Below are 12,063 nucleotides of genomic sequence, written 5' to 3'. Positions count from 1 at the left end.
ATTTAGCCCCCTTTCCTTCCTGGGGCGGTAAAGAAATCAACATGTTTAATAAGTGCAGTCTGTCACCTTGAGAACGCTGATGTCCTTTATGCTAACTGACTTGCTAAGAGTGAGAGATAATGCACTGGAAAAAAATACATGTAATTTTAATGATAAAGGATTAACAGTGCTATGGTAAAACATAGCATACAACAACCAGTGTGTTATAAAAGTTCAAAATGGATTGTATTAATTTAATAGGTTGGTTTATTAACATTATATCAGTTAATGAAGATAATACGTTTTAAGTTCTGGCAACTACAGCTACAGCAACGTTTTTTTTACCATAATTTTCACAGATGTTTACAGGATGTGGCTTGTTGTAAAAGTGAAATTTACATTACAATTATCTCATTTCTATGGCCATCTTTGCATTTATCTTCTGCAGTTCCTGCCGCTGAGCCCATCGAATATGCACAGTTTCCCTTCTACCTCAATGGGCTTCGCGAGACGCCACAGTTTGTGGAGGCCATCGAGAGCGTCCGCTCCATCTGCAGCAACTACAGCCGTCAGGGCCTGCCCAGCTACCCCAACGGCTACCCCTTCCTCTTCTGGGAGCAGTATGTAGGCCTGCGCCACTGGCTCCTGCTGTCCATCAGCGTCGTGCTGGCCTGCACCTTCCTGGTGTGCGCCGTCTTCCTGCTCAACCCCTGGACTGCGGGAATCATTGTGAGTTTCTCCTTAAGATGTGTCAGGGTTTTGTGTAAACGTACATCTATCACAGATTTGGCTCTATCTGTAAATGTACATTCAAGGCCTGTACAAACCAAGAATTTTTGGCATGACACAGAACATTTCTGTGAACTTTTTTATGCTCTTAAATATCCAGTGCAATTATCTGTTATTTTCTTTAGTTGGAGGCTAGGTCAATATCTTTTTAAATTGTTCGCATTCCGAATTCTTTTTTTTTTTTTTTTCTCGGAATATTTGACATCAGATTAAGTGTAAGTAGTTTTGGCATAAAAGTAATAAAAATATTTGCAAATATTGTGGCATTTATTTGCATTGGACTTGGTGTGAACAGGCCTTCAGTGGTTAAGGGATGGATGGATAGATGGATAAATAGATAGATGTTACAGTTGCGACAATATTTCTAAATTGCAACTATTTCTAATAACTGTGCATCATAATATGTACATTTAATGTATTTTATATTTCACAGATGCACCTATTTTCTAATAATTGCACCTTTACAACTCACTATTGCACATATTTCTCTCAGTCGTGACTGTCTACTAATTTTTTTTCTGTATATCTTTTATCACAGACTTTATGGCAATAACCTTTTTGTTTACTCTGAGATGGAAACAAGCTTACTAATTGAGAACTAATTAAAAGTGTACCATTTGGAGCAAGGCAGGGGAGGGCAGGCAGGAATAGCTCAAGAGAAGCTGTGTTTTTACAGCCCTGCGCTTTGTGTTTATATTATACTGTGAGAGCCAGGCTTTTTGAGACATTTCTTTAAAATAAATGGGGAAATGAGGGGTTACCACAGCAACTATATCAATCCACATATAAAACAGACCTGCTGTTCCTGCTGAAATGTGTACGTATGTATCATTTATATCATTCGTGAGGCCTAACGTTCTTTCCCACACTGTGTCTCCGCATTTCGATGGTCTCTGTTTTATTAGGGGCAGTGTTTAAGCCATCTGACTGATCTAACTCTGTCTGGCAGGATAGCGGTTTCGTCCTTTTGCTTTACTGGACACTTGAAAGGGAAAGTTATTGCCCTGCTTCAGCTTTTACCATTGTGCTTTTGTCCCTGACCACCAGCGGCCCCCTTAAACTCCATACGTCCCCACTTCCGCCATGCTCGACCCCCCTTTCATTTGCCAGCCCTCCCAGCCCCCAAACTCCCCTCCGTTGGCCCTCTTTCTGTCCTCTTCATCCCTCTTCAAAGGCAGCTGGGCCCCCCAGTAACCCAAGACTCATCAGCTGATTATGGCATTTACTTAACCAGTTCGTAGCTCGAGTTCAGCTCCATATGAAAGCTTTGCAAACGGGCCCTTCTGAGGAGCAGATATTTTCCCACATTCCACAGCGCTTTGTCTTCGCTAACCCATCTAACCCGAGCCGTACTTTACTTTAATCTATGTAAAGTACAGCTCCTCGTGTTTTAGGAAAGAACTAAGATGATGGATTTATGCTTGCCGGTCCTCTCTCGCAGGTCTTGGTGCTGTCTTTGATGACGGTGGAGCTGTTTGGCATGATGGGATTGATCGGCATCAAGCTCAGCGCTGTCCCTGTTGTCATCCTTATCGCTTCCGTTGGCATTGGTGTGGAGTTCACCGTCCACGTGGCACTGGTGAGTTCATGTGCTAGTCAAAATTTATCTTACAATTGTGACTGTATGTAGCTAGTTCACTCGTTGTGATGATTATTGGATGTGTTTATTGGTCTGAGTGAATTATGTTGATCATATATGTTGTTTTCCTCCCAGGCGTTCCTCACAGCCATCGGGGACAGGAACAAGCGAGCCATTCTAGCACTTGAGCATATGTTCGCCCCAGTGCTGGATGGAGCGTTTTCCACCCTGCTAGGAGTCTTGATGCTGGCGGGGTCAGAGTTCGACTTCATAGTCAGGTAAAGACAGCAGACTTCTGCTGCGTAGATTGTGGTGCATTGTACTTTAAGATGGGGATACCTTAGATAGTCTTCTCTCAGTTTTCTCTCTTATGAGTTAAAGCTTCTCAAATATGGTGTCATATTTATTTTCTAACAATGTTTGTACACAATAGCTGACCTTACAGTATATTTGTCCTCAATATTGTATCCTAACAATGCGAGATGTGACTATTCCAGTGTCAAGCAAATTTTGTCCACAATGAAAACTATGGTAAAATTATGGTTAATCAAAAAAGGTGGCATTCTTGTGTAAGAGGTATAATTAACCTAAAAATGAAAATTCTGACTTAATTAACTCACCATAATGTTATTCCAAACCCAAAGTTTTTTGTTCATCTTCAAAACACAAATGAAGATATATTTTAAATCCAACCCGAGATATTTCTGTCTCTCTATTAGGGTTGCAAAAAGGTGGAAAATTTCCAGTAAATTTCAGAAATATTCCAGAAATTTTGGAAAATTTCCAGGATTTTTTTTGGAATATTACAGGGATTTTTGGAAAGTTTCCGGAAATTTACCGGAAATTTTCCACCTTTTTGCAACCCTACTCTCTATTGAAAGTCCTTGTAACCAAAACTTTGAGTGTTCAAAAAATTCACAAGTTCTATGAACAGGTTTGTTCTTGCACATCTATCTATCGATCTACGATCTATCTATCTATCTATCTATCTATCTATCTATCTATCTATCTATCTGTCTATCTATCTGTCTATCTATCTGTCTGTCTGTCTGTCTGTCTATCTGTCTATACACACACACACACACATAAATTCACTTTTATTTTGAATATGAACAGATGACATGAGTGTGAGTACTTGATAGAATTTTTATTTTCGGGTGAACAACACTCGTATATTCATAGGGAGTATGTTTAATATTCATGAGGAGTATGATTGTTATCCAGTAAATTTCCTGTGAGGGAGCAGCTATCTAGCTCAAAAATATTAATGTATGAACTTAAAAACCAAGCGATTGACAAAATGCGCCTCTCTTTGCTCGGCACGGCTGGCTTGGACAGAAACCAATTAACATAGAAAAGATAGCTTTTAACATGTGTCACTTTTGTCACTTCACCCCTGGTTATGATACAATGTAAATGTTTTCTTGACTCTCTTTTCAGTCCTAACCAACATCCCTTCACGTGCTTCAAGCACGTATCTTTCCTGTCTGTCTTCACAGAGCTTGAGGCTCTCCTGTGTTTTCTGTAATCTTTTTTTTTTTTCTACGGCCCTGCAAAAACATTTACAAGCTGAGAGCAGAGGGCCCGGGGGTTATTTTGCTGCAAGTCGAGGAGTGGAAATGAGGAGTGACACACACTGCTACTTAGAGGATCTAAATCAGTAACTTTGCAATGGCTTTATGTTTTACGTCTTTCCTGAGAACGATGAGTCGAACACATCTGGTAATTTATTGTTTCTTGAAGTGGTATCGAGACTATCGTTGTGCTGAAATTCAAATTACACATATCAAACTGAGTCATGGGTGTTTGAGTGGTAAGTATCTTGTCTGTTTCTACAGGAGGGAAAGAACAAATGTCTGCAGTAGCTCATTCTTATTAGAGGACTGGAAAACCACCACAGCCCTCCACCCTCAAATCACTCTGGATCTAAAGTAGCATGCCAGAAAAATAATGCACACACAAGTTCAGAGCAATCACACACACTCTTTCCGCAGACCACATTGGGCCCCAGTCCCTCTCATGGGCTCCCATTGAAACGCAAACTACTGTTTTTTCATCAAACAAAACCCCCTGGCCTCCGAAGATATGGAAAAAAACAAAAATGCAGGCTGTATTTTTATAGCCTTGCAGGAATAAATGTTTCCCTGACTTTGCTCTGTCAGGTCCGCTAATGTTTTGAGTCCAAACAGACCAGACGGGTTGCTCAGCGAGGTTTCACTAGGGAGAAGTGGCTTTCGAGAACGGCTCTTGGTTCAGGGACGCTTCACGCGATGTCTCGAAGTTCAAAGTTGAAGAACATAAAACTCTTTTGTTGCTTCAGCCAGTCTGAAGGAATCGCTCTCATCCATGGAAAAGCACACCGGCGTAAATCACTTGTCAATATGAACATTTAGTTTGGAGTCGGTGACTTTCCAAACAGTTCAACCAAGACGATGTTCATTTTTCATAGTCTGTTGATTTGTAGCTATTGATCTGTTTGATCTCTCTGCTTGTGAGTTCTGCCTTTCGTGTGGTAGAGCAAGAGCCAAACGCAAACCAAAAAGTGCAATTCAAGATACAGACAGACTTTTTTTCTAACATAAGCCTAAATAATAACAGGCTGGCTTCTCTCTCCACTCTCATCCTAAACAAGTGGCGTCTGCTTGGTTAAACACTGGTAGCTCTTCCCTTGAACCAGACCTGCAAAACCTCCCGAAGGATGTAAATAAAGCAAGCATTTCTAGAGAGACACGCGGGTCTGTGGTTCTCCAGAGAGAAGCCCACCTTTTGCGGCCATTACAGGACATTGTTTGAGTCTAAAGAGCTGCTTGCAAACCTGGGGAGGCCGAGCAAGAGCAGCATCAGTTATAAATGTGTCTGTGAGTTTAGTCTGAGGCACAGCTGTGCTGCATACCAGCTGGCGGGTGTTTGCTAATATACCCACTGTTTCTCACACACATGCATTCACATATTCAACCCAGTTTAAGTGTGGTTTAAATGCATCTTTTACCCGCCCAATGCCTTTGATAGTATCACTGCAACAAAAAAAAAGTTTTCCAAGAAAAATATAAATACATCCTTAAAACAAGATAAATTTACTTGAGAAGAAAAATCATGTAAGATAATAAGAGTGGTTTTCAGAAATATAATTATTTTTATCTATTTATTTTATTTATTATATATATATATATATATATATATATATGTATGTATTTTTCTTATTTTTTTATCTTTTATCTAGATGTATAGATAAATTAAAATTATATTATTATGTAATTTTATATATTATATATACTATTATATATTATATATATATATATATGTTACGAAATTACTTAGAGAAGAACGGGGACCTTCATGGATTAATAGTGTTTTCAAAGGTTCATTGATACCCTCGCAAAAAAAGTCTAACAGTACACAGTCCGGCAGATCTGAATAATGAGCAATGGCTAAATACTCTTGAATATAGCCTTCCAGTGATCGTGTGCCCTGTCTAAGGGCTAACAATATTCTTGCCGTATCCATACCTGGCCAATGTCCATCCGAGAAGCCGCTGGATCCTTGTGTGGCCGAGTATTCTGTTATGGGCAAACAAGACGTGAGACATGCGGATCCATTCGCAAGCTTTATTTAAGGACGTGGTCAAAACAGGCGAGGGTCAGACAATGGCAAACAGATATATTGAGAGCAAGACACAAGAATAGTCCAGTGAGTGGGCATGGGGTTGATCTCCGGCGAACAATGTCCAAACAGGGTAATCCAAAGGGTAAATCCGAAACACAGGCAATGATCCAGGTGAGGGGTAAACAGTATCCGAACAGGGCGAGACGAGAGGGGTAATCCAGGATAAACAGGCAAGAATCAGAACACGAGAAAACAGGCAAGATAGTGTGTGTGATTGGTTTCAGGTGAGCTTGTGATTAGTGCAATGGAGCATGGGAAATGTAGTCCAGGGTGACGTGTAACAGTTTGTGTAGTGTGAGAGTCAATGTAATCGGAAAGGGTGACCTCTGGTGGCAATCGGACGGAAGTCCATGGACAGGATTCATGACAATATATTAGCGCTGTCAAACGATTAATCGTGATTAATCGCATACAAAATAAGTTTTTGTGTATGTATATATATATATATATATATTAGTGCTGTCAAATGATTAATCGTGATTAATTGCATCCAAAATAAAAGTTGTTGTTTACATTATATATGTATGTGTGCTGTGCATATTTATTATGTATATATAAATACACACACATACGTGTATATATATTTCAGAAAAATAGGTTGTTTATATATTAAATATATTTATTTAAAATATAAATTATATGAATATAGATATAGAGATGTAAATACATATGTATGTATATATGTGTGTATGTAAGGGATAATCAACTGTTTGCTGTGCATTAAAGGATTTTAAATGCACGACACGGAGACAAAGAACCACGGAGGGTGGTTGCCTCCGCAAAGTGCATTTAAAATCTTTTAATGCACGACAAGCCATTGATTATCCCGCTTATTCCATGGTCATTTGCCAAGTTATAGACAAGTTAAAACTAGTAGTGCTCTTTGCAGCGCAATATTTGACCAGAAGGGTAAAAATTAGTTATTTTCGTCAGTTATGGCACGTTAGCGCTAGCATTCTGCCCGCTTCAAATCAGAGATGGATGAAGTAGTGCGGCAAGATCACATTTATTTGAATGAATTACAGCATTTATTTGAATTAATTATCGATCAATAGAGAGAGAGATGTCTGTGTGTGAGTTACCTCTTTGACCGGAAGGGTAAAAATTGTGGTTATTTTCATCAGTTACGGCTCGTTAGCTCTAGCATTCTGCCAGCTTCAAATCAGACAGAGATGAAATAGTGAGGTAAGATCACATTTATTTGAATGAATTATAGCATTTATTTCAATTAATTATCGATCGAGAGAGAGAGCGAGAGAGAGAAAGAGATGACAGTTGTGTGTGCTTTACCTGCATGCTGCGTCTGCGCGTCTCTCTCTACAAACAATTAATTACTCCAAAAACTGCGCAACCTCGTTGCTGAGAAATATATCTAGTATCTAGCGATCTAGTGTCTAGGCTATTTTATGAATAAAAATCGTGGGGAAGCATTGACAATTTTATGTGTGTGCGCAGCGCAATCTGCAATCTCCGACTCTCTCTCGTTCTCTCTCTCTCTCTCTCTGTGTGTGTGTGTGTGTGTGAGAGTGATGAGTGTGGGTTTGTGTGCATCAATTAAAGCAGCACATTAATATGAAACATTGATTAAACCGACTTGGAACTACCTGTGCATTAAACGGTTTTACTGCATACCTGCCAGCCAATCAGAATCTAGTATTCAGACAGACCTGAATCTTATTTTTGGCTCAAGAAACTTTTAATCAACGAAAAAAAAAAAAAAAAAATAATATATATATATATATATATATATATATATATATATAATTTGTTATTTAATTTATATATACACTAAAATTCAATATTTTATGAAAACAGGTCTAATGTCCAGTCACAGTTCAGCTTAAGTAGTAAATGTAAATTTGTATAGATGTTTAGATATTTTACTGGAAAAAATACTGATTAATGCAATTTTTTTTTGTGTTTGAAAAAATTTGTAGTGTTTCCTTATGAATTAATATTAAATAATAGGTATTCCCAAAATGTCATTATTTTTGTACATAAAGTAAATTCCATGTTTAAAATAATAAAAAAAATAAAATAAAAAAAAAACTAGAAAAAAAGCGTGTTCTCTTGTCCCCGCGTTTCTTTGAGGTACAAGATGGCAGCTGCAATTTGAGCCGCAGCAATTTACACAGATGCTTTAGTAGTGAAGGACAGAAAGCTGGCCATAATGAAGAAGAGAGAAAGAGCCAGGGAGCGAAGGAGGACAGGAGGGAGGGATTTGTCGAGGAGATTGGGGGTCTTACCTGATACTCTAGAGATTTAATTAGAGTAGGGGATTGTGAAAGGCAGGGAAATTTCACAGGGGCTTAGTATAGAAAGAGTGATAGAGAGAGAAAGAGGGAAAAGTGAATGTGCTTGAGGCCAGGCAAGAGGGGCCTGTAGTCTTTCCTCTCCTCTCTTCCTCCTAGACTAAATTGTTTAAATTCTATACCGTTCACTTCATTTGTTTGCTTCTGCGTTCTTTTTTTTTTAAGAGTGAGAGAGCCCCCTGTGCCTTTGTGCTTCGCCTCTCTTCTCTCGCAAGCCTGTACTCCACATTCCTTCCCATTTTGCTTTCCCTGTGTTTGCTTGTACTCCACTCACCCCTAGAAAAAGAAAAAAAACTCGCTCTTTTTCCTTCCCTATTTTCCATGCCTTTGAATTAACCAACTAATTATGTCCTCTGCTTCTCTGTGCTGCTTTCTAAAAGACCTCTTTGGAGACTTTCTCTGGAACAAGGTAAATTTAGTTTAAAACCAAACCCGACTAGTCTTTTTGTGTGCGAATGCTTGTTAGAATGTGCCTGAGTGACTTTTGCTCTGTGCTTGATTCAGAGCAATAAAGTTATTTTTTTATTCTAATGACAGTGTTTTTTGCTGTGTATTTGCAGGTATTTCTTCGCTGTTTTGGCCATCCTAACAGTGTTAGGGGTCCTGAATGGACTGGTGCTGCTCCCAGTCTTATTGTCCTACTTTGGCCCTTATCCTGAGGTAAGAGGATTGCTCCCGTTAAGTTATCCTGCATAACACTTTCACATGCCATACATAGAGCTATGCAGTTATTATATACTCTGCTTAGCATTGTCTGAAAGAGTGACTTTAAGGGATGCCAATATTACAAATTCAGATTTTACCATTGCTGTCCTCACATAAAGTTTACCTACAGTATCATATTTGATACACAAATTTCTAAGACCTCTAAATTATCAACATGATCCAAACTTGTACACAATCTGTTACATGACTTTTGTCATCTTATTTTATACTTGTTTATTTATACTTTAATGTATACTTATTTAGCAAGTCAATTTAGGTTTACTTGAGTATCCATACATTTTTTTTTTAGAAAAAGAAAATTTATCAAATATGATACATACAACTTTTGAGGAATGTTTATACGTACATCCCTCAATCATCATTACATGGTTTGCCCCCACAATAAAAACCACAGAGCTTTGATCATAGAACTAAGCGTTTAAATATTATCTTACTAAGACATATTGGGTTGCAACTGGTATTTTTAGTACTATTATAAAGTACTATTATAAAGATCTTTAATTTATATTACAGGCTATCAGAATTTCATCTTACTGTTTGGCCATATTAATATCAGCAACTGCAAAAAATTGGAAATTTCGCTCAGTTTGGGCCTCCGAATAAAACTGCTGTGTTTTTTTTTCTTCCTCCCAGAGGCTGAGCTCTATATTCTCCAATATTATACTTTATGAGCCATAAAACCATTTTTAAAAACACCATTGTTTTAATAACACTTTTTAATGTAATCTTTAACAAATCTGAAAACTAATTTTCTTTTTTTTTTTTTTTTTTAGACAAAATTGCATAGCATTTTAATTATATGCCATTTATCGGTTATTGATCATAACATCAGCATTTTTAAGCGTGGCTTAACTGTCCAAATACTTCTTAGACCCAGTGTACATATTCAAGAAAAGTTTCAAATATCACAGGACTTGCACAAATGTCAGACAGAGCAGCTTCTCAGATTTTGATTTTCATGTCCATTACACTTCCAGGTATCTCCAGTGGATGGGCGAAGCCGGCTGCCCACACCGTCCCCAGAGCCTCCCCCACAGGTGGTCCGCTTCACCATGCGACCCAGTCACACGACCCCTGAAGCAGGTTCAGACTCTTCAGACTCAGAGTATGGTTCCAACACTACTGTGTCCGGCATTAGCCAGGAGCTTCAGCAGTATGACCTCCAGCCCAACAGGGAGCGATCAGCCAGACTAGAGGAGGTGCGAATCGCCACAGGGGGACGACAAGGCAGTCGTCAAGTTGAACTGCCAATGTTTCCTCCTTACTCAGTGAGTAAAGCATTTATATCAATATATATCTGACATAAAAACAATGAACTAACATTGTTTTCCACGTTTTCCGCAGGATGACTCTAGACAGCAGCAACCACCGCAGCATTACAGGTCCACCCATCTACCCAGTTCTCAGGATGCTGGACCTCAGTCGTCAAAGCGATACTGTAGCAGGGACCCTAAGAGGGACTTTGGGAGCGGACCCCCGCACCCCCCTCACAGGCCGCGCATGGATGCTTTTGAAACCTCTACTGAGCCAGGTGGCTGTTCGGGCCCCAACCACCGGGAACGTTCAGGGGCCCATCGCCCCCGCTCACACAACCTCTACACTCACCCTTCCCATCCGTCCACAGGCCCCGCCTACTGTCAGCCCATCACAACGGTGACAGCCTCGGCCTCAGTGACGGTCGCCGTTCATTCGGGGATGCCCGGCCAGAGCCCCGCCTACCCGTCCTACCCCTCCAACGACAGCTATCACACTTCAGAAGATGTCTACACTGACCCTCACTTCTCCGACCCTCACGTGCCCTTTGACAAGAGCAGCGACAGCTCGAAAACAGAGGGCATTGAGCTGCAGGATCTAGAATATGACACTCCCAATGTCTGCCACTCAAGACCCCCCAGCTGAGGTTAGTAGGGGGCTTCTTATATGGCTGATTTCAACAAAATAGTCCACATCAAATCAGCAGTTTCATGCACTCTATGAATAAATAGGGCTGTCAATTGATTCAGATATTTAATAATACTAAATCATATCAGTATTCATAATGTATGAATTAATGTTTATTTTTAATTAAAAATGTCATTAAAATATATGTTATACATATTATATATTATCATATATATTTACACTACCATTCAAAAGTTTGGGGTCAGTAATATTTTTTTTGGAAAAAAAAGGATGCATTATATTTATCAAATACATTTATATTGTTACAAAATATTCAACTTCAAATAAATGCTGCTCTTTTCAAATTACTATTCATTACTAATTACTATTCAAGAATCTTGAAGAAAAAAAAACGGTTTTCCAAAAATTTAAAGTCAAGTCCATTTTATTTGTATAACACTTTTCACAATGCGCATTATTTCAAAGAAGCTTTACAGAAAATTAGCCATAAATTACTCACCCTCAAGTCATCCTAGGTGTATATGACTTTCTTCTTTCAGATGAATCAAGTTATATAAAAAATTGTCTTTGATCTTTCAAGCTGTTTCATGGCACTCAACAGGTGTTGCATGCATCAGTCCAAAAGCAGTTAAATAAAATGCGCCCATCCATAAAAAAAAAGTGTCTCACACGGCTCTGGGAGGTGAATAAAGGCCTTCTGTAGCGAATCGATGCGTTTTTGTAAGAAAAATATCCATATTTTCAAACCGTAATAATCACTTTGATCTAGCTTGCGCTCACTGTTGTACACTGGAAGCAGTTCCGGGCGGATGACGTATGAGGTCAGTGCTGCGCATGCGCCAGTGAGTCTCGTGAAAACCAACGTTTGTTAACGGGAGCAAAGGGAGCTTTTACTTTAGCAAAGGAAAACCAGTCTCCTCTTGGCTTATATCGAAATTCTCCGACATTCTTCTTTACAAATCCTCATTTTGTACTTCTAATTAGTGACTGTTGTTTTGTTTTGATCTCTCCCCTGCACTTCCGCGTGCGTCACTTCTGAGCGGCGCATGCTCAAAGCTGACCTCATACGTCATCCGCCCGGAGCTGCTTCCGTTTACAACAGTGAGCGCAAGC

General features: G+C 39.2%; 1 protein-coding gene across 1 annotated transcript in view; it reads left to right on the top strand.

Moving 5' to 3' along the window:
- Positions 1-12,063, top strand: part of ptch1 (patched 1) — a 63,238-nt gene that overhangs the window by 47,629 nt on the left and 3,546 nt on the right. Inside the window, exons 18-23 of the mRNA XM_016461987.1 lie at positions 428-708; positions 2,210-2,347; positions 2,483-2,625; positions 8,883-8,982; positions 10,026-10,316; positions 10,393-10,948. Coding sequence (XP_016317473.1) covers positions 428-708; positions 2,210-2,347; positions 2,483-2,625; positions 8,883-8,982; positions 10,026-10,316; positions 10,393-10,947 — 1,508 coding nt within the window. The 3' untranslated portion in view covers position 10,948. The remainder of the gene's footprint in view (positions 1-427; positions 709-2,209; positions 2,348-2,482; positions 2,626-8,882; positions 8,983-10,025; positions 10,317-10,392; positions 10,949-12,063) is intronic.

Source organism: Sinocyclocheilus anshuiensis, unplaced genomic scaffold (genome assembly GCF_001515605.1).
Source record: "Sinocyclocheilus anshuiensis isolate Anshui unplaced genomic scaffold, SAMN03320099.WGS_v1.1 scaffold80, whole genome shotgun sequence".
NCBI classification, from domain to species: Eukaryota; Metazoa; Chordata; class Actinopteri; order Cypriniformes; family Cyprinidae; genus Sinocyclocheilus; species Sinocyclocheilus anshuiensis.
The sequence above is the reverse complement of the archived record's forward strand: the minus strand, read 5'-3'. Positions and strand labels throughout refer to the sequence as shown.